General features: G+C 36.0%; 1 protein-coding gene across 2 annotated transcripts in view; it reads left to right on the forward strand.

The window, feature by feature from the left end:
• DGKB (diacylglycerol kinase beta) overlaps positions 1-27,295 on the forward strand; it is a 362,852-nt gene that overhangs the window by 267,856 nt on the left and 67,701 nt on the right. For both annotated transcript variants that reach the window (XM_040593354.1, XM_040593355.1), the window contains 2 exons: positions 9,482-9,572; positions 15,273-15,468. In XM_040593354.1, coding sequence (XP_040449288.1) covers positions 9,482-9,572; positions 15,273-15,468 — 287 coding nt within the window. The remainder of the gene's footprint in view (positions 1-9,481; positions 9,573-15,272; positions 15,469-27,295) is intronic.

The following is a 27,295-nucleotide window of genomic DNA, read 5'->3' on the forward strand; positions in this document are numbered from 1 at the left end:
CTGTTTATAGGCTTTATTTTTGTTCATGATAAAAAACCTCTTCAGATTAATGAGTCATTGGTGCCTCAGCATCTGCTCCCAAGACTGGGGAATTTGGGAAAGAAACTGAAAAGAAATATGGGGATAAAAATAAGTACAATGTTAAGAGCAGAAATCTTCATCATGGGAAATGGACGCAAAGAATTTAAGAAGTGTTACAGGAATGTTCATTTAGTGGAGCAAAATAGCAGCTTAAATCACAGATAAAATGAAGGTACTTTTTAGGTAAACATTCTGAGAAACTAAACTCTGTTTTTTTGATCTTACTAATAACTTGCTGTTAAAACAGAATATATTCAAAAGCAAGTGTCAGAATTCCTTATTTAAAAGAGATATTTCTATCACACATTTGAAACAGTGATGTATTGTAAAGCTGTATCGGTCAGGTATTCCACTGTTTTATAATAACTGTTTTTTATACCAGGTGCTGTAGGTTAACCTGTAATTTGTCTCATTTGAGTGTAACCTGTTTTCTTGTGAACATCCTGTTGCATATTGGCACAAAACGGACATAATCTGAGGCACAGCTCAAAAGTCACTGAGTTTCACTCTGAGACTCTTAAAATTATTGGAGTGTGTTGTTTATATTCCCATGTAGGCATTTTTGCTTGGATTTTAGGATAAGATTCTTCTCTGTACAGATTATAGTAGTAGGCTTCTCTCCACTGGAGTCTGCAGTGTATGGAGGGCCTGTGAGAATAGCATCATAGTTCGTTCAGTGAAAAGAGGTTTCATAGCTATTAAGTGCAGAATGTAGGTTATGGATACGATTATCATTCTGGTTTTGCTCGTGTGTTTTCTGGTAGCATTACCAGTCTGGCTAACATATCTCTCAAAAGTCTAGAGAAATTACATTCTGATCAGTAGCCCAGCAAAATCAGGAAACAGTGCACAGACCTCCAGTGCATTTGCTGCACCTTTTGTCTGCAAATATACAGATAATGGTTGATGTTTGGGAACATCAGTACCTGTCTGGAGTGTGTGAACTAAATGGTACTCATAGCTGGACTGTCTGTACAAATATGTTGGTCCAAATGCATAGTTGAAGCCTGAGATAAGATGTGGTAATGTGTAGTGAGACATTTATTGCGGAGAAATAGATAATCCAGCAAAGATAGTAAGAGAAAAGAGGAAATCTGCTTGGACCAGAAACATCAGAATGTACAAAAACTTATCCAGTGTTAGCCAAAAGGTCATCTAGCCTTGTGCTCTTTCTCCAGTGCCATCTATCAAAAAGCCTGAGAAGAATAGGGTAACATGAAAGATATTTTCATTTTGTGGTGTTTCTCATGTGGATTTCAGTGGCTATTTCTTCCATTATTCCCTCCAATAATTTTTGAACTGATGTAAGCTTTTAGCATCTTAATTGCATGTTGTGTAAAGAAACCTTTTGTTTGTTATATCTGCTGCCTCCTAGGTCTTTCTCACCTGTCCTAGATTTTTCTTGGGAGAGGCAGTTAATAGTCATCCCCTATGTCCTCATTTCAGCTGGGATAGAGCTAATTCTCCTCTTAACAGCTGGTGCAGTGCTGTGTTTTGGATTTGGTGTGAGAACAATGTTGACAGCACACTGATGTTCTTGGTCATTGCTGGGTGATGTTTATATTAAGTCAAGGACTTTCTGGTTCCTTGGGCCCTGCCAGCAAAAGGGGCAGGAGACTGAGAGGGGACACAGCCAGGACAGCTGACCTGAACTAGCCAAGGAGGTATCCCATACCATATGACATGATGCTGAGTATATGTAAGCTGGGGGAAGAAGGAGGAAGGGGGAGACATTTGGCATTATGGTGTTTGTCTTCCCAAGTAACTGTTACACATGATGGAGCCTGGCTCTCCTGGGGATGGCTGAGCACCTGCCTGCCCATGGGAAGCGGTGAATGAATTCCTTGGTTTGCTTTGCTTGCATGCATGGCTTTTGCTTTGCCTGTTAAACTGTCTTGTCAACTGACAAGTTTTCTCTCTTTTACTCTTCCAATCATCTCCCCCATCCCACTGTGGGGGGAGCGAGTGAGCACCTGCATGGTGCTGGTTGCCAGCCAGGTTTAAACCCCGACATTCTATTTATCCTCAATTATCAATGGCATACATGATTTCAGAGAAATCTGTTCTCTCTCCCTTTTATCACCTTTCTAGGCTGAAGAGTTCAAAAGGTGTTCAATATTTTGATTGTCCCCACTTTCTTTCTCCATAATTTTCCCGGTTCTCTTATACTCTTTGTCGTTGGGGCTTTTTTCTCTCCTCCCTTCACGTTTCCTCTTTAGGGAGAGAAAAACTGCATGTAGTGTTCAGCATCACAACACAATTCATGTAAATGCTATTAAGCTCTGCTCCAATACTTCCTTCAGCTATTGTAAGCTCAAGACTTTGTCCCTGAGAACTCATTGCTCTTTGTAAAATTAGGATTGTTTTGTTTTCTCCTATGTGTTATCCCAAATCTGGGTTCTTGACGTGGTGTGCAAGAGCTGATTCAGATTTAGGATAATATATGCATCACTTTATATTTATCCACATTAAATGTCACACACATTATACCCCAGTCACTCAGTACTGAAATGCCCTTTTTCAATTCTTCATGAATTGGGTGTATTACTGGAAGCGGTCAGAGTGAACAAAGTGTCCAAGAGTGGGTTCTTGGACAGATGTGAGAGCACAGCAGAAGGTAAGACTAGAAGTGAATTGGCAAGGGAGGAGGATGGTAGTTACAGCTGGAACAAACTGGACAGTTTGGAGACAATTGGGCAGAGAGCTGGAGAAGTGGGGCAGAGAAGCGGGGCAGGCAGGTGGACAGCTGAGATTCAGACCAGATGCATGCAGAGCTGTGAGCTACAGTGCAAAACTGTATTAAAAAGCATGAGAGAAAACGGAGTCAAAAACCGCTTTGCAGCAGTAGAACTAGTAAATGTCAGGAAGAATGATCTCACTGTGTAACTTAATGGTATAAGCTTTTATCAGGTAGTTTTCCAAGTACAGGTGGTATCATTGTATAATAACATGAAAATTGTATTTATTTGTAAAACTGGAACTGTTCTTTCAAGATTCTAACTTTTCTGCACTTTCCTATGCAACCTCTGCTTATGCTATGTGCCATAAGAGATTAACACTTAGATTTGCCATAAGTACAGTTGGTAATGGAAAAAGAAAAAATTGACAAAGATGTCTCTATTAAAATCATGCCAGTCACACATAAATCTCTTATGGATGTGCATCTCCAGTGGCTATTTCCTTACCTTTGCGTATGATTCATTATAAAGCAGAACAGGAATTATATGATTGTTAAGACAGAAGTGGAAAGAAAAGAAGAACATTAGAAAAAGTCATACATTCTTATTAATATATATTATGTGCTGCAATGAAATCATTTTACCTAAGTATAAAATTACCTAGATAATAGATTTATGAACAGTAAGAAAAGATGGAAAATATGTTGTCTGTTGAAAACTTCTGAGAGTGATAGGACTTGATAAAAATTTCCTTTATATTGAATTGTACAAAACATTGAAATGTTTTTTAGCAACTGAAGTTGTATTTATTTTGTCAGATATTGAGTATTTATTTAATTAGATGAAATCCAGCATATCAGCACATTTTATTACCAGAAATACAAAGTACAGTCACCATGAAATACAATCTGCTGTAAATTTTACCTCACTTGCTCTTGAATATATGTCTCAAGCTGGAACTCAATAAACAACAGCAATTTTAGGCATTCCTTAAAATAATTTTTACCATACCAACTTTTTTCCCCATACATTGGGAACCAGCACTAAGGTTTCTATATTGTTGAGGGTTTTTAATGCAATACAAAATTGCAAACTCTAATAACTATGGATTAATGTAAACAACCTTTTTTATTTTTAAGTGATAATTTGCGTTCATAAATTTGGCTAACCTTTCTTTTTTCTTTTTTTTGTTGTTTTGTTTTTCATATTGCTTCATAATGTAAATGGCCACAAACTTTTAAAAGTTAAAATCATAGAATGGTTTGGGTTGCATGGGCAGGGACATGTTCAACTAGACCAGGTTGCTCAAAGCCTAGTCCAACCTGACCTTGAACACTTCCAATGATGGAGCACCCTCAGCTTCTCTGGGCAACCTGTTCTCATGTCTCACCACCTTCATTGTAAAAAAAATTCTTCCTTACATCTAATTTAAATGTACCCTCTTGCAATTTGATAGAATCATAAATAATAATAAACCTTCCTGAAAGCTAGATTATTCCCAGCTGTATACTACATGGAGTTTTCCACTATTCTCTAAAGTCTCTGGTACTAACCACTGTCAGTGACAGAATATTGGAACAGATGTTCTGCTTTTTTGCCCAGCATGGTGTTTCCTATACTCCCAGTTTCATTTTTAGACCTTATTATCCATGTTTTCAGACGTCAAAAATAGGTGGGTTTACTTGGATCTCTTTTAGGATTATTTTCTTTTTGTTCCCTTCTCTATTTTATCATCATTCTTCTATCAGCATTGCAGAACTTCATTGCATTTTGAAATTAGGTTCCTATCTTTTTCCCATTCTTCTCTTTCTTGATTCTTGTTTTCCCTGATGACGATCTCCTTTGTTTTTTCCACATATACTTGTCAACTTTCTCCCCTTGGTCTCTTCACAGTTTCTTCTCTGTGGAAATACACCTCTGGCTCACACTTCCATTTCCGCACACTTCTCTGGTAATTTTGATTCCCTGCAGAGTGGTTCTACATGTTATTCCACATTTTCTTGGAACAGAGGACAAAAGAGTGAACAAGGGTGAAAAGGGAGCCAGAGAGACCTGTTCCTATTAAATACTTACCTTGAATCTGTGGCTCTGAAGACCTTCCAGAAATGTGGTGAATGAGATGATAAGCATCTAGTGTATATGGTTTCTTTCCTATTCTTCCCCCACCCCCAACCCCTGTGGAACTTTTTTTTTTGTTTTTTTTGTTTAATCATTACATTCTGTACACTGTTCATGAATGCTGCTCTTCAAATGGGAGCTGTATGCAGGAAACTGTATGAGTTTATGATACAGAGTGAGACCAGCCCTTGACACTCACTGAGAAACTAACAGTGCTTTGCAACATAATTGGAATACCTTTAAGAAAAATATTTTTGAAAGGCAGTGCTTAGAGATTATATTTTGGGGAACAGTATAGTTTATGGAGGAAATCAGGTGCTGCTTGTCCAAGAGCAGACTTTCTTGCACAGATTTGTGGTAGAGATGGCATCCGGGCAATGGACTTTTCAAGGAATTTACCTTGGAAAAATTAAGAATTTTAGTAGTTTCATCAATAAAAATATCTATACTTTGTATAGATTAAAGGGTAACAGATGACAGAACAAGAGACAATTTTTTTTTCTTTCTCTGCCATATGAGAATATTGAAAATAAAGCTTTCCCAGAGTGTATTTCCAAATGGTAATAATATAGTTAAATTCTGTATGTATTTTCATACAGATGGCCAAAGCCATATTCTTGATGCAAGGCCATCCTTGTGCTAAATTTAAAATCTCTGCTCTGAAAAAGTAGCTGTACTAAAACAGTTCAAAGTGTATGTTATCAAACACACTTAATATAAGCAAATATACATGTTTTTCTCCAGTCATTTTCAAAAATGGTCAAAGTATTTCAGCTGAAATTTTATAAAAATTCCAGTCAGAAATTTCCTGATGTAGGAATTTTTAGCTCAAGTCATTGAAGCCTGACACTGCTTAATTAAAATAAAGTGGAAATAAATACAATAAATATAAACAGTAGATATAAGAAGTGTAAGTACAATGTGGTAGAAAGTGTGACAAACTTACAAATGTAGCAATAAACTCTTGCCCCAACTGTAGACCCTTAATGCCAGAACATGAATTTGTTTCTTAACATTAAAGATACTCCTGTTGTACTGTTGTGATATTTTATTAGCAGTCCATCGCTGGTCTATTGTTATGCACGTTCTGAGAGAGAGTGCATACTGCAGTGAAGTACCGGCGCCTTTCAGGTGTAGAATAACATATTTACTATTTCCATATTTAGATACAGGACAATTTTTCAGTGACATGCCTTGTAATTGCCTAATCAGAAAGGTTATATAAAATAGTTTTAGCAGTAGGGGGGTTTCTGATTAACTGATAATGGAGCAAACCCATATCACAGACTATTTTGATCATTTTGCCTTGATTACAAAATATTAACCTGAACTTTTCCAAGAAACATATCCAAGTGTCTAAGACTGATATTTATCCACACTATAGAAACACTTAAGAAATGACAGTATTAGCCTTCCCATACTGCCTGGCTAATTTGTTTCATCCCTGTTTAAGAAAATGGTTCCCCTTCTCAGAAAATTGACCATTGCTTGAGGGTGTGGAAAACTGCCAACATAAAAGGTGTTTAGTCTCTTGAAGTACAGTTTTGTTTTGTTGTTCCTACATCCATAGACTGTCTATATTTTGGCATACTGTAATCCAATAGCAGGATTAGATAAGTCAGCCTTTAATTGTGATTGATGTTTTATTTATATTGTATTTTCAAACACAAAGTTGTTTAAGAGTTTAGCTATGCACTTTGAAGCAATGCAAGAATCCTTTCCTGTAAAATAATCTATTCCCTTTCCTGTTCCAACAAAACTAGTGTTGTAAGGAAAATTGCTACTGTATAGCACTTTTTTTTTTTTTTTTTCCCCTGAAACAGACTTTGTCTTTATTTTGATTATCTCTTATTAAAATTTGGAACAAGCCTAAATTACCTCTAGGAGAAAAAGAAAATAGACACGACAGCAGCCTGTGATTCAGTTTCTTACAGTTTTAATGATCCAAAATTGTCATTAAATAAGTATTTCTTTACCAATCTAAAATTTACTTAAACCACTGTGAAAGAAGTTAGAGTTGCCATGACAGTACGTTTTTTAATCTTCTGAATGGACTCTTCTACTATTTGCTGCTGTCTTGATAAGCAGATAAACTTCACCTGTTTGGAAGAAGAATGCAAGTAGAAGATATGAATTTAGAGAGAATTTTTTTTATTAGAAAAATTAGAATATTTGCTATAATAGTAAGACTGGTCTTCCTTATGGAAATTTTAATGTGATTTGTCTTTATTACATTCAACTGTTTTACATAAAAGAAAAGTTCTAAGACAATTTTCAGTACAATAAAATATATAATGCATTTGAATAAAAATCTGCAATTGAATCTGTTTCATGGCTGGTAAAGGGAGTTGGTAAATCCTTTTAAAATGAAGAATAAAATTATTTGTATCTACATTTATCTTTGTACTGGAAAAGCTATCAGTTCTCTGTTTATCCTTAAAACCAGACAATAGTCAACTAGAGAAAGGAGGACAGACTCAAGACTATGTTTTTTGGCCTAATAGAATCTTTATATTGCAATGACAAGAAATACACCCACCATCAAAACCTCATCTGATAAATGTACTTAATCTTCTGTCATATAATCCTAAAATATTTTGATTTATAGATACAAATTTTCTAGTAAACCTTGAGTGCGCTGACAACGCTGGGTTTTGTTTTGCTGAACTCAAAATACATGAATTTGTCACAATATATTCTGAATTACTCTATATCAGTTTTATCTTTGCAAATCAGAGTTTAGTATATACAGTGCTAATAAGTCAATTTAAGCAGGTTTTCAATAAAGAAAAAGAACATGCTTCATTTGGAGTAAAAATAACTGAATAGCAAGAGGAAAGACTCTCAAAGGAGAAGATGCAAAGGCTTGTTGATCTTAATATAGGATCAAAAGAAATGACAAAGTATTTTTCTGAATACTTACATCAGGGTTTTGTGGGTTTTTTTTTATTTTTATTATTATTTCTTCATTATTCATTGTCCTTGCATAGAAAGTAGCTGGAAAATAGCTGCATCCGGATTTTCTAGAGGGACCCAAAAGGAATTCCGAAATTTGTTCACATTTGTTTCGAAATGAACACCTCTACATTTCTTCAGATACATTGGCACAAATAGGGCAGTTGATCCCAGGTCACCATACCAGTGTGCTAACTGATCTGCAGGTATAGAAGGGATGTATGTCAGATCACTTCCAGTCACATACACTTGAAGTCTGGAAGCTGAATCTGCTCTGAGCCTTTCTGGTTGATGGTTGCCATTTATCCCAGAGCAAAAACCTTTGGAAATGCCTGTGACTTTTTCATCAGGAGTGTGTGACTTCCTTACTGTTCTGTTCCCCACCCGACACAGGCTGCCAGGTTGGATGTCCTTGCAGACCTCTGGTACTGCACCAGAAGTTGCTGACTCCTGTGCCAGCAAGGTGTCTGGGAGTGGCCAGTGCTGTTGTGCTCCTTGTGCCTTTGTGACTTTAAGAGCCACTAAGTAGACTTTTGTGTGTTATTTGAAATAAGTACTAAGGGCAGGGTTTGTACTTTTGCTGACACGTTTGACAGTCATCTTCATCTGCATTTCGCTCTTCACTTCTGGCTCATGGAAACTCAGTCTCAAGTTCCAAGCACACTGTGCTGTGCCTGTGACAAAGAACACTTTATGCAAGTGGATGAACTGTTTTCATATCTGATTCCTAAGTGTGAATAATGAATTCTAATTCAGTGTCTTTTTTTGTTGTTTTTTTTGGCTTAGCTTCTTGTTTTGTTAAAGAATAATAATTACTCATGAGAGTTCTACAAAACTGCACATACTTATTTTAAATGGTACTGCTGGTGTCCTGATTGTGTTTAACAGTATGCAATAAATCTGGTAAAACAGAAGTGCAGTCTTTATGTATTTAAGAAGAAAAAAGCGTAATCTCTGCCTGCTGTCATGATAAATTAAGCAAATTACTAGCATTATATCCAGTTTTATTTTTCTGTAGAATCTCTTAATGAACTTCAAGTTGCAGGTCTCATCACCCATTTAAAATGTGTCTATGATTTAGTTGCCTGGTAATACAGCTTTCCTACTGCAAAGTATCTAAAGATTGTTAGGTCTGGAATTTTTAGTTTCTTCCAATATCTCGTCTGTCATCATGAACGATAAGCATTTACCTTACCTTTAGCTAATTTAAGGCAAGCTACATTTTTGTCTCATCTCTTCTTCATGATGGGAGTGCCCTGCTTGCACATTCTAGTACTCAGTGGGATAAAGATTTGAACCATGAATCAGAAACCATATAGTAGGTGTAAGACATGAAATAAAATCGATACGTTTTTCTGAGGCATGTCACTGGTTAAGTGACAAAAAATATTCTGATAGTCACTGAAAAAGAAAAGTCAAAGGTACATTTGAACCTGTCAGTTCAACACATTCCTGTTATCCCTTTAGGGGATATCATACAACTTGACACCAACATTTAAGCTTTGAAAATTATGAGCTCATCTATTTCAAATGGGATGTCACATGTTCCCAAGCCTTTGCCATTACTTATAATGGAAGACAGGATGATCACTTTTGTCACATATTGATAGTGAATAAGATCTTTCTTTTTTCTTTTATTCTTGTTTCAGAATGAAGAACAAATTTTGGTATTTTGAATTTGGCACTTCGGAAACTTTCTCAGCCACCTGTAAGAAGCTGCATGAATCTGTAGAAATAGAAGTAAGAAACTAATTGCTGCATATATCCTTGAAATGTCACTAGTTTGGCTGAAGTGCAGGGGGCAAGGGTGCAGAGTGCCTGAATCCAACAAGGCAAAGCAGTGCACATCCTTTCGACCCTATATTCCAAAATATTATTTTTATCGTGTCTATTTGTAGTGTAGCCCTGCACACTGGAACAAAGTTCAGTTTGATGATTAGTGAAGTCTTAATACAGTAGACGAGGTCAAGAGGTGAAATATAACATTAGAAATCAATAGGGAGTGTGGCTAGGTCAGATGGAAAAATGAAAGACTGTCGGAGGGAGTGAGAGCTGCTGCAGGATTAAAATAAAAAAAAAAAAATCTTATTATTTCTAGGTCCCAAGTTTTTATAACCTTTAAAACTCAATTCCCTAAAATTGTACTTACTTTCCTGAATAAAGGTTAAAGAATATATATTTTTTTTGAATCATTCCCCTTCATTAAATAGCTTTTCTATCTGCACATGGGGTCATCTTTCCATTATGCATTGAACATTAACTGAAAAGACACAGGATAGTTACAGACAAAATAGGAATTTAAAATAATGTGCCACTGCTACTTTGATGGCTGATAGCATAAGTAAGTGGCTACATTACATAAACTATTTGGGGGGGTGATACTTATAAATAAGTAAATGAAAAATGTGAAATGAGTGAAGGTACAAACCTGAGAATTGAAGTTAAATAATTAAATCATTTTCCAAGAGGATTATGGTGCCTTTTCTTTCCAATAGTAACGAGAAACTGCACATGTCAATGGAGTATTTGTATAATGTCATGAGGCACTCACAGAGGTATGATGAGAGCTATGAGTCTTGTCAAAGCCCCCTGAACAGCAAAGTCTGAAGTGATCTGAAAAGACCATGGATCTGGTAGTGGGACAGTAGCAAAGAATACTCGGACCGAAACTGTTAGACCTGTGGTGCCAGACTTGCCTGTTACACTGTTAAGTTTTTGTGTTTTTTTTTAAAGTGGAAACATGCTCCACAAGTTAGATTAAAAACAAACAAAAAATCCCAAACAAACAAAAAACCCCATAAAAGACAGACAAAACAAAACAAACAAATAAACACAAAAAAAAAAACAAACAGAAAAAAAACCAAAACCAAATAAAAAACTCTTGCTTCCCAAGACAGTGCTTCACACATATGGGTTTAAGTACATGTAGCCTGGGAAATATTCAATTAGTTATTTGAAGAAATGGCTACCTCATTTGATTTCATTTTAATATACTGTGTGTTAAATGTACCTTTTCGTTAAACACAAATTGAAGAGCAGGCTTTCCCAAGAAAATATTTCTGTCTGGTAAAAATCTTACATAGCCTGAAACATAATAAGATGTGATCCTAAACCATCTAGTTGTAACCATTGAAAGGGTGGTGAAATTTCAGCATCCCAAAGCAAACAAGTATACGTGCAAGTTTGTGATGCTGCTAATACCAGTTGTATAATTATTAACAATTCATATCAATAACAACAATATCACTAATAAATATTACATTATATGAGACATGTTTGTTAATATTCACTTCATCTGTCCTGATCATTATCATTATTCCTATAATTAAGAACAAAAAGCATAGGGGAAATAGTTTCCAAAATGTTTATGCAAGTGTTAGGAGGTAGTTATTTACAAATTTATTTACAATGAGTAAATTACATTTAAATGGACAATGCTTGCCAATATGCTTGTATTTAATGTTTCTTGTTTGAACATTAGAAACACTTGGGAGCAGCGCTGTTTTCATCTGATTTCTAACCTGCTGCCCCTTGCTTGGGGACGTTGCTGCAAATGAGAGCTTGATGTATGATACTTCATTTAAGTCCAAATAAAATGCACAAAGCATGCATTTGCTCTATAGCCAAACTTTGAATGAACAAAGCCTGTGAAGATTAAGGATCTGTATCTCTGAGCTGGGAGACAGCGATCTAACATTCCATGGGCAAATATTTGTTGAACCCTATATTTGATTTCTAACATTATTAAGTTTGGCTTTCCTGATAAACAATAATGTGTCTTATGTTCTGTATATTTTCTTCTGTGTGAAATGCAGAACAAATTTTGGACACTAAATTCTTACATTACCTGGAATAAGATGTATTTTTATTTCCTAATTGGGATCCAAGAATTTGAGGAGAGAAACATAGGTTCTAAAAGGTTAAAAAAAAAAAAAAAAAAAAAAAAAAGCAAAATTAACTATTTATTTTTAATAATAATGTGTCAGTAAATAAGACTTAAGATTTTACTGTTTAGAGCACTTACACTTTCTTTCCAATTCAGAAAAAAAAGAAAGGTGTGTGGAGGGTATTTAATAAGAGTAAGCACAGATGCAGTGTACATGGGGATAGCATGGTCCGTACCTGCAACGCTGTAAAAGCATCATAGGTCCTCCCATACCACCTGGTATGAATGGGTGGCAGAAAGGAATGTAAATGGTCATGTAGTCTTGCATGATATTGTACTTGATCATATAGCAAAACCTTGATCTTGGCTGTTTTCAGGCATAGGTATGTATGTTCTCAGCTCAGAGGTGATTTGAAAATATTTGATATAATGAATGAAGTGTAAAATATACTACCCAAAAAGGGACTGAGGCTAGGAAAGAAGGCAAAACAGAACCAGAAGCACTAGTGTTCATTTCTAATCTAGGCAGGTATGCTCTGTGCTTTAAAAGCGTGCTTTTATATTTAGCAGTATCACTGCAGTATTTGAAATGTATATTAAAAAAAAAAAAAAAAAAGGGAAATAAAAGGCTCAGAACACATCTGGGGTTTTTTATTGTAGCATATGTGTTAGGACAATACAGAGCTACCTGTAGCTCAAACTTCTTGTCTGTGTATGAACAAAAGAAATTCTCCTTTACTAATTCAGAAAGTTCCTCGTCACTGTGGGATTCTGAGGCCTAGTCAAATAATTGTCTTAGTGTACTACCTGCTGTGTTCAATATTGAGTGAAAATGGAAGCCAGACCCTGTGCCATCCTATTTCACAATTCTTCTTTTATTTAAATAATTCCAGTCAGTTTGGGGGACGCCAGACCTTTATAAATTAACAGCAGGGAAATACCAAAGGTGTCAGATTGCATATTTATCATCTTTCTCGTGTAATACTTAAATATGTATTAAGAAGTGACTGACATAAATTAGGCAGATTTCAGAAGCCACAGGCCGTGGCTTGTAGAGGACCCCCTTCTGCTTGACATTTCATCCTTGTCAAAGATCAAATTATTTTAATTTAGGCTGCAAATTATAAGAAATGAAGACTTCTTTGTGGGAATTCCCTGTGGTAATCTGACTTTTGTTGTTACTGCTGCTTGTCAGTGTGCAAAAGATATAATATGCATGCAAATAAGGTTAAAAAATATGTACTATCTAATTATCCAGCCAGTACATTCCACTTGAAGACAGTGGGAGGCCTGACACACAGTATGTGTTTGATTCATTGAGGCCTGCAGGGTATTTACACAAGATTACTTTTAATTATGAAATTAATATCTGTTTATCTAGAATGTATAGCAGTAAGTGAGCATAAACATGAGCAGAATTTTTAGTAAAATAAATCATCTTAATATTTAATATGTATAAAATATAGGGGGGAACTATGAATTTGCTTTCAAAATAACAGCGAAGACCCATGTTTTTTTTCTTGTTAAAAAAGTGTGATAGGTTACATTTTCAATTACAGTAGTTGCCACAGCTGCCAACTCACTTCCAGATGTGTCTTTTGATTTTAAAGATTTCCCTATATGAATGTAATTCACAGGTTTAAAATTTAATTCATGAAGAGCAAATATGAAATGGAAATCTTATTCTTAAAATTATTCTCTCTCCAGATTTACACTCTTAAAAGAATTAAGAAGATGCAGAGTATGCATTATAATACAGTTCTGTTTGGTGATCTCAGAAAGCTTCAGGGTAAACAAATAATTATGCACAGTTATTTTTGAGCTGTACTTTGCTTTTCTTCAAAGCTGTGATAAAGGTTTAGGCAGAGAGGAAAAAGTGTCAGTGATCCACAGAGCAGCAAGCTGCATGATGTCAGTGGACTATTACTGAAGCACAGCTAATTATTTTTCCAGTTTTCTTCCTGATTATTGTATATTGGAATTACAAAATAAGACCCTTAATCAGTTTTAAATGCATGACTGGACCCCCTACTGGCTCATAAAACATTGCAGGAGTAGGATCTAATGTTTAAAAATATGCTGCTATACATGATAAAGTGTGTGCAATTGCCAGTATATCTATATATTCTGGCTATGTTGTGAGGAATGAAACTAATCTGCCTGTAGCCAAGGTACAGGTATATGAATCCTGGAAAATTTGGCTGGTTCAGTGAACTAATTAGTAAGACTGAATGCTTTGCCTTCCACCTGCATGTTCAACTGCAGTAATCTGAAGCTGGGTCGTCTTCTCTGGAGTTTCTTCAGTGTTTTTCTGTATTTTGTATGGTTAGGAGCTCCCTTTGATCCTAAAACCATGTAGGTAGGGAGAAGGACTTAGCCTGAGTAAATTGTAGTCAGCGAAGGCTAGGTGTATCCTGTCAAGCTAGGTGCATCTCATTCAACACGTGCCAGGTGAACTGTGTTTGCAAATATTATAGGCTTCTGCCACCTGAGAAGATGCTGCAGTTTGTCCCTGAACAGGCTGATAAGTTACAGTTCAGGGACTGTTCTCCTGAAGTGAAAATTATAGTCCCTTTACAAGATAAAATTTGAAGCCAGATCTAGTAAAAGAATGTACAGCTATAAAATGGCTTTATGTCCAGTTTTGCTATAAGAAGCACTAGTGACACAAGATGCCCTACAGTAACAATTCCATCACTTAAGGGACTGTCCCACAGAGTAAGTTTTCCTCTGTGTGTCCAGTAAGTCTTGGAAGGCTTTTAGAACACTGATATATCTTCTTTAGCTCCATACCCTGTGTTTTGCTTTGGCTGTGGTGCATATTTCAGAGAACTGGCTGATGGAGGTTCTGGGATAAGTGCTGTAGCTACATCAACATTTTGCTGTACCCAGTTTTGTTAATCTAACCTCCCAGAAGTAGTTATTTGTCAGGCATAGCCATATGCTAATGTGCCAGTTGTGCCTTTGGTTTGAAACTATTATCTGTGTGGTGTTCTGTGCTCCTGGGGCCTGCTTAGACTCTTCTCCATAAAGCTGTATATGGTCTATACGCAGGGACTTTCATATTCAGCTTCATGTGGAAGGGACTCAGGGGTTATAATGACAAGTATCATTGCAAAATCATAAGACAGACAATTTAGCTGGAACAGGCAACAGAAAACCTCCAGTTATCGCTATAGAAATTTTTGTAGTACAAATGTTTTTCTGCTAATAGCTGTAGTAAAGCTACAAATATATTTCACTTGGGTCAATGAATAGGTATCAGATAACAGCAAGACCCTACCAAATGGTCCCACACTCTAAGCAATCAGGAGCTGAATAGGAATCATTGCTTGCTTTCTGAATGAGGATCAGTTCCTATCTCATACCTCCAAACACAAGTATAGATCTTATGTGAAAACACTAAATAAACCATTAACAATATTGAATGATGAACTGCTGAGTAAAAATGTCTGAAAGGTAGAACATTCTGTTTTTCCTTTCTCTTACTGCTTTCTCTCTCCTTTTTTTTTTCTTTTCTTTTCTTTTTTTTTTTTTTTCTCCTTGCTAATCAGTGTGATGGAATTCAGCTAGACTTAATCAATATTTCTCTGGAAGGAATTGCCATTCTGAATATCCCAAGCATGCATGGTGGATCAAATCTTTGGGGAGAGACAAAGAAAAGACGTAGTCACCGTCGGACAGAAAAGAAGAGGTCAGATAAAAGAACCACTGTCACAGATGCCAAGGAATTGAAGTTTGTATGCCAAGGTAAGCTTACAGGTTAATGTAGGCTATCTGGCTCCATCCAGTCAACTTAGTTGTATAATTATCTTTGTATTGCCTCTTGTCAAGAAAAAGGATAGACAGTTCTTTGCTATTTCTCTTCTTGTGAATTTAGCTTTTCTGATGGGAAGCACTGGAGCAAAGGCATAAACAAAGACGTGCTGACAGTTACAGTCTATATACTTGCAAACCTGGCCGGGATGTTACCTGTTAAGCAGATTAAGCACACCATGTGGCACTGTTTGCTACTACAATATTCAGTCTAGAAGTACCTGGAGTTTTTGGAGTCAGGAAATGCTTTCTGAACATTTATAATGCTTCTAAATGTCAGTGTGCATTAAACTTGGGGATAATCCTGCCCTGTTTCTAACAAATTTTGGACAGAGGCTGTAGGAAAGTACTTCAGACTAACAAGAGCAAGCTGTGTATACATTTTATGGACTGTATGCAGTCCCTGAATGCATATGTTGTAGCTTGCTTGCATGGGCATGATCAATCCTTTCAGGGCTTGTATATTCTACTGGTGATTAGACACTATTACTCCATAATTTTTTTTCTTAATCATAACTCTTTACAAAACCTACAGTAAATAGTAATTTCTATTCTACTTTGTAGAATCTGAATATGCATTGTAACACATTGCTGCATATCACAAGTTCTAGTGATTATAAAACGCCATTCTGTTCACACCAAGGAATGCACAGAACAGGCTTTGAAAACATTTTTTTTTTCCTCTTTTTATCCTATGGAAAAGAATATCATTTGCTTCAGAGTATCTTCCAGCTTCTCCTCCTTATTCAAAATGAGTAAAGATTAGGGCTTTAACTGATGTTATTGTGATCCTTTTACTCATTCTGGATGGCCTATTTTTTACATTTCATTAGCAGTAATTTTTAAATCACTAGTTGTATCTTAGTTTATCAATATGTTTTGTAGTTTTAGTTCAGCTAACTTACCTGGATGACAAAAGTTTGGGAATAAAGTGGTTTTCTGTGGCTTGGAGGTTGCAATAAGTACTAGGACTCGAAATTGCTCTGTGTTTTAGCAATTTGATACCTGTTCTCAGTATCTGAAAGTAACTTAACACACACTGTCAGCTGGGGTTTTATCAGCTCCTAACCTTCTGCATACACTACTTCTGTATTATGTCCTGATGTTCAAGAGGTGAAAGCAGGTATTGGGTAATAGACTCACCAAAAATACTCTTTTTGTGTTGCTTCTCAACATAAGGATACAGGATGTTTCAACATTTTGATAGCAGTGAAACAAGGTGTTACAACCTCTTTCATTATTGAAGTTTTGTATGTATTTGATACACACATAACAGTTATTTCAGTCTACAGACTGTTTAGTAGAACGGTGTTGCTGCACCCCGTTTCCATTTTCCTGGACAGTAGAAAATAAAATAATAGTAATGTAGGATCTTCTGTTCAGTTTTTAATATTTTTATCTGTTGAAGTATTTTAAATGCAAACGTTAAGCACCTTCCTTCAGAAAAACTAGTCTCATGACTGAGTTTCTAATCACTTTATATGCACTGTGGATGGAAGTAGCTTCAACCAAAAAGCAATTTCAAAGCAGAGATTTACTTTCAGTATCATAAGCTAGAGCACCTCTTTCTCATCACTGAGTACATAGATAGTATTATTGGTTGCAGCTACAGTAGCTTTTTAGCACTTAACAGTTGTACATTTCTTGGATTTCTGAGTTGCCTGTGTTTATTGCATTCTGGTTTACAACACTGAGCAGTCTTGAGCATGCAAACTGGATTCTTTTTAAATGGTGGGGGCACAGGATCTGACTGCAAATGGGTGTTCAGTCCATGGAACAAGGTTAAAACAACTCAAAGTAAAACTCCAAAATTAATGTGGCATAAGCATTTGAGAGCAAACTGATTTGCTCTAGGCATCCACTCCTATTTTATATTGCAAACAATAGTAACTTAATTCTGATAACTAAGATAGGCTTTCAGGTTCGAGTGTGCTGCTTCATCTCAGTAGTCAAGATTATTGCTGAATAATGGAATTCAATCCATTTTATGTCTAGGCTTCTCAGATAGTTTTGATGAATCTTAATCTACCTACTGTGGAAATAATGGACTGCCTGTCACTTCTAAAGCCCTATGATTCCTTCACTAGCTTTATACAAGCAAACCTGAGAGCCTGATATCGTCTAACTGATTATTTTCTTAGGCACATTTGAACTGTACTTTTTAGTTTGAAAAAAACATTTTGTAAAATTTTAATGCCTGGTGCAGAAATAGGTATTGCCACATTGAGAAGCATGGTAAATGTGTACCTGCTTGTTAACTTCTGTTTATTTACTTATTCTGAATAAATATTCTTTCTGTTCATTTTATGTCCAAATAAAGCATTGAATCACTACACTTTCTAGGAGACAGCAATCAAACATCCTCATATTTTCATATGGTTACATATATCAGATTTTGGTGTTGGGTTTTGTGTGGTGATGTTTTGGGTTTTTTTAATCTAATCCTCTCATATGGGACTTCTGAGTGGCACGCACATTTAATTTAGTCTTTTTCAATTGCAATGTAACTGTGGGTTTTTTCAACTGCATATCAGACTGTATTCTTGTTGTCTTTATAGTTTTATAACTTGACCATAAATACACAAATTGAAGTTTAGTACTCGAAGTCGGAGCCCTTAAATGGGATACTTGCATGGACTAGTGAAGGTTGTCTCCTCACTCTGGGTACTTTGTTGCCCCTGAGCGTATTGCATTGCTCGCCTCAAACAGCCTCAGGAGGACTTTCCAGATTTCCAAAAAAGAAGAAACTTGTGTGAGGTTCTGCTGCTGTCCTCCCCCTGCTCTTGTGTGTATCACCTAACATAAGACATCTACATGCAGCATGATCATTACTGCAGGAAAAAGGGTCAAAGTTCTGCCAAATCTTTTTTTCTTTCTTGTATATCTGTGTGATTCAGGAAAGGTGTATTCTTCGGGGGCTACTCACAGAATTACAGAATGGTAAGGACTGGAAGGGACCTCTGGAGATCATCTAGTCCAACCCCCTGATAAAACAGGTTCTCCTAGAGAAGAATGCAGAGGAACACATCCAGGCAGGTTTTCAATGTCTCCAGAGAAGGAGACTCCACAGCCTCGCTGGGCAGCCCGGTCCAGTGCTCAGTCACCCTGAAAGGAAAGAATTTTTTCCTCACGTTCAGGTGGAACTTCCTGTGTTTCAGTTTGTGCCTGTTGCCCCTTGTCCTGTCACTGGGTGCTATCCCCCTCTTTTATTTTTTTTTTCTCCATATTTACTGTCACCTGATGATGCAAAAAGACTTGTATTTTCTTTGCTATTCCCATTATCCACCTCCATACTCAATAGCAAGACCACAATCTGGACTTTAAGTAATCAAATTGACATCTGCTTGAAAAACAATCTGATTATATGAACACAGTCTGAAAAACAATTTATTGAAATATAGCAATTTAAAATGTGCAGTATTTAAATACGTTCCCTGCTTATCTCATTAGGAGTTGTGCCTGTATGCTAAAGAGCAAAATTTGGCACTGATAGCATATAGGTATATATGTCTCTGTGTGTGTATCATATTTCTGTCTAACTAGTAACTAGCTCTCATGTTTTCATACAAAATATATGAAAATATATTTGTCTAATTAACTTAGAAGTCATTGAAAAGAAAACCTTATTTAACTTCAATATACTAAATACTATCTTAATCTTTGTAATGGAAAAAAAATACTAGTTTTTATTTCAACTCCTATGCAGAAGTATAGATGGTCTTTCAACAAATGTTATTAGGATAAAAATAGGATTTTTTTTCTAATTTAATTTCATTTTAATTTCTAATTTATCATTATAATTTCTACTGTACAAAATCAATTCATTAGGAAAAAATACAACTACATATATTTGTGACAATCCGTGAAAGTAGATGATTTAATTGGTATTTTGACTTTATGAATCTGACAGTTGCAATGTTTCCATTTGTTTTGTTTTAAAAACTTCTAGTACGTGCATATCTATGACATATCTATCCACAATCATTTTTTTTCTATGTACAGATTTTAGATGTAACTGTGAACTGTCCTTGAACATTATTTGGACAGGATTTTTGTTTGGATATACACAGATATTGATAAATGCAAAAAATCAGTGCTTTAAAAAGATGAACATACTGCATAGGAACTAAAGTATGAGTTGAGAAACATAAATGTAAATAACTGAGCTACTTGTTGAAATTACATCCAAAACATAAGCTGAATCATGACAACATATCTTACATGAAATACATATGCCACTTAAGTATAAAACAGCAAAATTTTCTTCCTCACAGAGATACTAAATAAAATTTTCAAACCTGTTATGACAAAAAAAGGAAAGAAATCTTTTGAAAATCTTTCTAGTGAAATAGGATTCCTTTGGGGTGGATGTAGTTATGCTTTGATTTGCTTTGATTTGCTGAAGTCCAGTTAGTGCCCCGTCCTGAAATCTCTTTTAAAGTTTAAAGTCTCTTAAGACTTTATTGCAAACATATATGTAACTTGGTTTTGCAAAAGTAGTTCCAGTCACCTCAATGGACTCATTCCTGAAGACACTATCTATGAACTATTATTAGGTGAAACCTTTAGACTATAAATATTTAAGTGCAATACTTTCTTCCTATTTATTTTGTACATTACCAGGCACACTGATACTTAACTAAGTACTTTCCAAGTTGATTTGCACAGCTTGTTAAGAGCTGCAGTGAGTATTACTCAGCAACATGCCAGGCTACTAGAATAATTCAAAACAATGTGCATTCATGTCACAACACCTAGGCATAAACCAAGCTTACCAATATGATTCAATAACTCCATGTGGAAATCTCTGTTAATAACTGTGTTATGACTTTCTGAATGGAAATGCAGAAGTTTTGGAAACAGAATAACGTGTATACAGTTCACTACAGTTAAAAGCAGGGGACACGTAGAGACTGTGAAGGCCTTAAAACACTTTAGAATATCTATACATAGTGAGAGAGGAGAAAATACCTTTCTTATTAGGTGTCAAATTCCACTCTGCAGCGGAGGCAGAGAATCTTATTCCAATCTTCCCTATAGCCAGGGGATTCCTGACAAGAGTTCTCTAAACAACTTATAAACTTTGTAGACTGGCAGACTAATTTAATGTATGGGAGTCTTTCATAAACTACTCTCTGGCCGGGTGGCTTCTCCTTGCTGTTTATAATTCTCTAAATTTAAAATTTTGGCACATCATTAATTTTGAGATCTCTAATATAAATTAATTTCATAAGTTGAAAAAGTAAGAAACTGTGATCTATATACTCAGTATATATACTACATACACTGAATATGCATTGTCTATTCAATATTGGTAGACTTTAGGTTATTTATGATATTGTACAAGGTCTGTATAATGAACTCTCTATAATAATATTTTTATCAAATCCTCTGGATAATGTAATGGATAAATAAGGTAATTGCCCTTATTTTGGATCTTGTTTAGACAGTTTTGGTCAACATAGCCATTAACACATTACCACAGAGAAAAATAACTAAATATAGCTATTTCATAGTTGGTCTATGTTAAGACATTCAACGTACAGAAACAGTGTTGTTTGGACAGAGTATCTAAGTGAAATCATTCAATTGCTGCCTTGACAATCCTAACTAGGCATTTTTGTGCACACACACATATATATATAGTTTGATGAAAGAAAATAGTACCGATATAATCAAGTTCTACCAATTTTAGTAATCAGCATTGCAGGATATTTGTGTTACTTTAGAAAAAGAAAAAAAAAAAGGTAAATTAACTTGATCACAATATCTGTTTAAGAACTTGAGGTAATACATTTTGGTATTCAGAATTCAAGGAAGCAGAAATATGTCTAATGAAAACCAGTCACTAAATCAGTTAAACATCAAAGGAAATAATAATTACATGCTGTCCTAAGCTAGACTCAAACTCACTGGAATAGATAACAGGGATGTGTAAACACCTTATTGGGATAGCTTGCAAATCATTTATGGTCCTTTCTCAGGAGCTATGTACACAAACTGAGGTATATTTCTCTATCCATAACGAAGATACAAGCAGGGCATATATGGTGGAAACCCTTGCTGAGTAATAAACATATACATTTGTATTTCTGTGAAAAATAACAGAAAAAGAACAGTGAACCTGAGAAAAGGGGAAGCACTGAACACAGTAATAGAAAATCTGTTGATGCATTTCTTAGAAAAAGTGAAGAGAAAGACTGCTTTCTCAGCCAAATTTTGACTATAAAACTGTTAGATAAGCCTTCTGTTCAGTCTTCCTAAATTTAAGGAAAAAGCTCTTTTGTCTGTTACGGTAAGGAAGACATATGAAGAATGAAAATCTAGCACTGGTGTTTTTTTTCCTAATGGAAGCAACCCAAGAAACCCTGCAACTTGTCTAAGTCACAGATCAGAAAAATTAAGAAACCAAGTTTCCTTAAAAAGCAGTACAGTAAGTTATATTTAAAAGGTTTATGGCAGATTGTGTGTTCCCCAAAAAGAAGGTAAAAATGGAGGGGTCCATATGTGTGCTGTCTGGCTATTTAAATAGGTCTAATCACTGACAATATATGTCAAAGCATTAAGTATATGAAGTTCAGAGAAGTCTGAATTCAGATATATTATTTGAATGTAAACTACAACAAAACTCATGTGGAACTTACTTTTAAGGTGTAGATTCAGGAAACATACATATGATGAGTTATAGCCCTACATGAATCTAAAACGCTTTGGCTGTTTCACTCACAAATCCACTTCATTTAGTTATATGCCTCAATTACTCTGCTTGGAAAATAACATAAAATTATCGTTGTATGAAATTTTAATTTCTTTCCTAAATTTTATATAATTGCTCTGAAAATAACAGCATTTTTAATGTTTTTGGAATTTTATTTTCTGTCTTTGATTGAAACTAAGAAGGCATAAAAATCACCTAAACAGCAAAGTTAACCCTTCTAATCCAAATACTTCTTCAAAATTTAAACAATAGAAAAAATTTCTAAATTTATTCAATTTTTTTTTCCTGTCCAAGCATGCATCATCGCTATTCTGAACATCTTACATCATAAATCAAAGTTTTAACCTAAACTTCACATATTTCTGTGTGGAATTTCATTTCAGTTATGTGAGTGCATTGTGTTTGCAGTAAATTAAATCCTTGTGAGGCCTCTTAGGGTGACATTAAATTCAGTGTCTAAAAATCAACCCTATAGCCAGTAGACAGAGTCTCCTCAAGAAATGTATTTATCCTGTGCTTGAACAAGGGTCTAAGGCAGGTAGACTAGAATGCTTGCTGGAGGTGACTCTCTCTCCTTTTATTTTAAGTGGAGCCTAAGTAATAGGCTGGGTTAGACACCACACTTCCAGCTGACTAGATAGAGAGACGAATTTCTGAATGTGCTGCATGTGGCGACAGTTCATCAAATATTTGAACAGTCCTTGGAGCAGGAATGGGAATAGGGTACTGCTCTGCCAGATAAGACTTGTTAAGCTGAACCATTCTCTCTTCTATGGATCTAGTCCTGCTGTATCCCAAGTCCTTCATGAGCACTGTAGTTGCTAATCTACTGAGAAGAAAGGACCGTGGCAGATGATCTGTCTTCCCAGTGTGTGCCAGCCCTGCTTGGAGTAGAGTTTCCAAGTGTGTGGGACTCAAGCAGGGTAACGCCTGTTTGGGGGATTATAGTATAGGCAAGCGTAAGGAAATAGGGTAGTGTTCAGTAGCATTATGTACTGCCCTGTCTTTAGTTTGGTCTGCATTATTTTGTTGCATTCTAAACATCTGCATGACACGTTGAATATCCCACTTCCTTTGTGCACATTTCCGTTGCAGCACCTGGCCGTTGCGCGTTGCCTCTTCTGTCTGCTGAATGGCAGTAACTGGCCACCGCACCAGGCATTGTGCTCCATATCTCAAGCACAAGCTCAGTAGGCAGCGGGAGCTGCTGTCTCACTGAGGGCAGCGGCATGGTATAGCTCATCCGTGTGCGAGGTGTTGATCTCTGGCTTTGCCGAGGTTGCACGTTTGACAAGGGCATGGAACCCTTGCAAATCTCTCCCTGTGGAAGCACCTGTTCCTGCACACCCGGGACCTGCGTAAGGCAGTGTGCAGATCAGAAGTTGCTTCTACTGATATATACTTTCCAGTTTTTGGTGGTTCTTCTAGAAGATGTGGAACAAAGCACTCCATGCTGTGATGTGTTATCACTGATCAGAAGTATCTTATCTATGGAGGCAGGGGTTCAGGGGCAGGGGGAAGAAAAAGAAAAAGAAGAGGAAGTAAGAAATAAATTCACAGGTTTTCCACATTAACAAATTCCTACTTCTTGGTAGAGAGGTAATTTTCATAACTCAGAACTTGGATTTGGCTAACTATCTGAGGGATAGGTTGGTATTTGGCTGCCTGTGTCCCATATTGGCTACTGAGGACTGTGTGGCCTTGGCTCCTTATTGTTGCTGCATGCACGTATTTACTGGAATGACAGATTCAGATACCATGAAAGGGATAAATGACCCTTTGTCCTAACCATTTAGTTAAATTGTGCGTTGCACCCATTAGTTTGTAAGATAAGCATTCAAACGTTTGTTTTACCAAGCTGTTAAATACAGTATGTGTTTCCTAATAAAAGGCTGTGGGCTGGACTGTCACAATGTGATCATGTTATTAAAAAAGCCTTTTCCTGTTTTTCCCCAGACACACAGCAGAAAAGCTTTGGGGTGCACTCTTCCCTCTAGATACCTTTAACTTTTCCTTTCTCACCTTTAAGAGGTGCTGTGTTCAGCAAGAGCCTTACTCATACAAATAGGCTCATCAACCTGGGGATGGAGTCCATAATTCAGAACAGTTTGAATCTTTTAGGCACATAAATACAATCCCTTGTTGCTGTGAAATGCTGGTTTTATTGTTATTAGGAAGCAGTAGGACCTTGAACAATGGCTTGGTAGTCTGATTTGGGTTTATATTTATAAAGCATGTATATATGTTTCTGTGCAATATAGATCATAGTAGAAAAACAATTTCCTTTTATTTACAAGGCAGTTGAGATTGTCATTGTATTATACCTTTTGGTGCACAGAACGTTCATTTTCTTTCAAGCGTTATTCATTGAAAGAGGATAATTATGGTGTATTTCACAGGCTGCCAGAAGGAAAATGTATCTTTGAAAAGTTTCATTTCCCTTAAGTTGCTCATTTTCTATAGGAAGACAGAGCTATTAAGTAACATACCCATGACAAAGATTGATTAAAATGGCATAAAGGAATATCTTATCTCTAAGTACAGGGATTTACACGTATAACTCCTATGACATTAAATGCAGTAGGTGAAATTAACTCTAGCTATTGTATAAAAAAAAGCCCCAGTAAATTGGTTTGTACGGAGAACAGGTGAGGGTGGGAAAGATGGAATGTTAAGTAGCAACCGAGAAGTAGGAAGTTACTTATTGTTTTAGGGAACACCTACAACATAGCATCCAAATAAAGCCAAGTTCTGTACCAGCAGCATTAATGCAATATTCTGCTGGGGCTCACTTTGGCTGCCAAATACTGGAAACACTACCTTTCTGGTGGGGCTGAGATTCTTGTATTCAGCCAGCTCCTTAGAACAGCTCAGGCCTCTCTACAGCATTCAAGGTGAACGTAGCCTGGGTCTGTCTGACCTGGAACACGGGATATGCCCTAATGTGCACCTTGTACATGGCATACCTCTCAGCACACGTGTCTGCAGACAGCTCATATGGCCTGTTCCACAGTACTCACAGTGCTTAACTCTGCTTTGCTGGGAGTCCTTCATGAGTCTTGTACCTTATTAAACCAGGTAATTGTGTACCGTTTGGTATGACAGCCGTTATTTAAGATGTGGGAAATGATGATGGATGTAAATGGAATATCCAAAGATTTTGATTTTTGTTTTTTTTCCTATTCATTGCAGAAACAGTAACAAATACCATTTTTCAGAGTAGCAGAACCAATCAGCTTACCCAGGGTTTTTTTTTGGGGGGTTACCTTCTTTTTTTAATTTTTCCCTCCCATTTCTAGTACTAACGACAGTGTTTTTGCTGGTATTTATTTGTGCCAAAGACTTGACTTTCACTTGAAAATACACCTTGCAGGATGTAAAGCTCTCTAATAATTAGCTTGTTTGTACATGGCAGGAGAAGCTAAATTTTGCCTTTCCTGAGCTCCTTCCTTGAGCCTTCCCTCCATGTCGGTCTTTCTTCTGACTGCAACTTCTCTACCACGTTTCAGCAGCTCATCCAGCATGCTGGCAACAGTATGGTGTGGTCAGTCTAGAACTCAGAGCCTGTTAATACAGCACATGAATACTTGTTATTTGAAATTTCCTGTGCTGTGAATCAAATATGAATATTTGTACAAGAGCATTAGCACAGGACATAACTCCTTTTTGGGGTAATTCCACTGAAATTACCAGATTTACATAAATGAATAAGAAAGTACCATCAGCTTAGGGCATCACATTTTCTATATATAGAAATTTGGATGAGAAAAAACAAGTTTCAGATGAAAAAAATGTGAGTGTGTGTGCATATTTAAACATGGATATGTTTATGTACTTTCTCCTCTACTTCAGCAAGAATTCTATAACAAAAAAATGTGAATAAATGAAAAAAAAATATTCCTTGCTGGATATACCTTCTACGTTGTGCTATTGATTCATATACACATACTTTTTTTTTTCTTTACAGAAACATACATTCTTATATTTTTGTAGGGCTTAATTTTTATTTCTTACTGCTCTATGTCATGAATAACAATTATTGCAGAAGTGTTAAACCCATCTGGGAACAGAAAGTAGCCCTGTCTTAGTTATGAAAAAACCATATCCTATTATGGTACTTTGATACAGAGCTTTTCTTTAATTAACAAAGTGAAAACATCTGTTACTGTCTCAAAATAGTTTTTGAGTTTCATACATTTTATAATTCATGTGTTTCTCTGCTTCTGAAGTTTTTCAGATATAAATTATTTGTAAATGTCACTTTTCTTCCAAAACCTTACAAAAAGTCAGCAATTAACTAATTACAACAGGTGTTTCCTTTCTTGAGGAAAGGAATGCATATGATTATTGTAATTTAAATTCCTGTGTGAGTTAAGGAATTGACCTGTTATTAGAAAACACTGCAAGCACACAGAAAATTATAAAAATGAAGTAGAAATGTTGGATGAATTTAAGACTGAGACAGTTTTAACCCTTTCATGCTCTTTTTACATGTGAATGTTGTAGGTGGTTGCCCCCCCAACCCCTCCAATCCTGTGTGACTTGATATGTGTATACATGATTTAGATTTACAGTAATATTTTCTGATGCCAAACATGTGTTTTTATATTGTGACCTTTGTACAAAAAGCTGCAATAACCATTCTGCAATATTCAATTTGTTTAATGGCAGACAAGTATTCCCTAGAAACGTCTGATAGGACATTACTCAGATTCCTCATTTAACCCTGCCCCTGGTGCCTGAATCTTTAGTTTAAAGATACAAAAATAAAATTAGAATAGCCTAGCTGGTCGTTTTTGGCTGCTGCAACACATAATCATATCCTCTGATCCATTCTAGTTTTCTATTACTTGTTAACAGAAAATTTCAAATTCCTTGAGTGTTTACAAAAGGCGTTGGATTGACAGCAATTTAATTTTGGGTAACAACAGGAGAGACAGCTTCAGTTAATGTACACAATTAGTATTACTAATAAAAAAATAGGTAAAATATCCTAAATATATTGATGATAAGGACAACCCAGTAAGACCACAGGTTTGGTGT

This window comes from Falco naumanni, chromosome 4, assembly GCF_017639655.2.
Source record: "Falco naumanni isolate bFalNau1 chromosome 4, bFalNau1.pat, whole genome shotgun sequence".
In the NCBI taxonomy this organism is placed as follows: Eukaryota; Metazoa; Chordata; class Aves; order Falconiformes; family Falconidae; genus Falco; species Falco naumanni.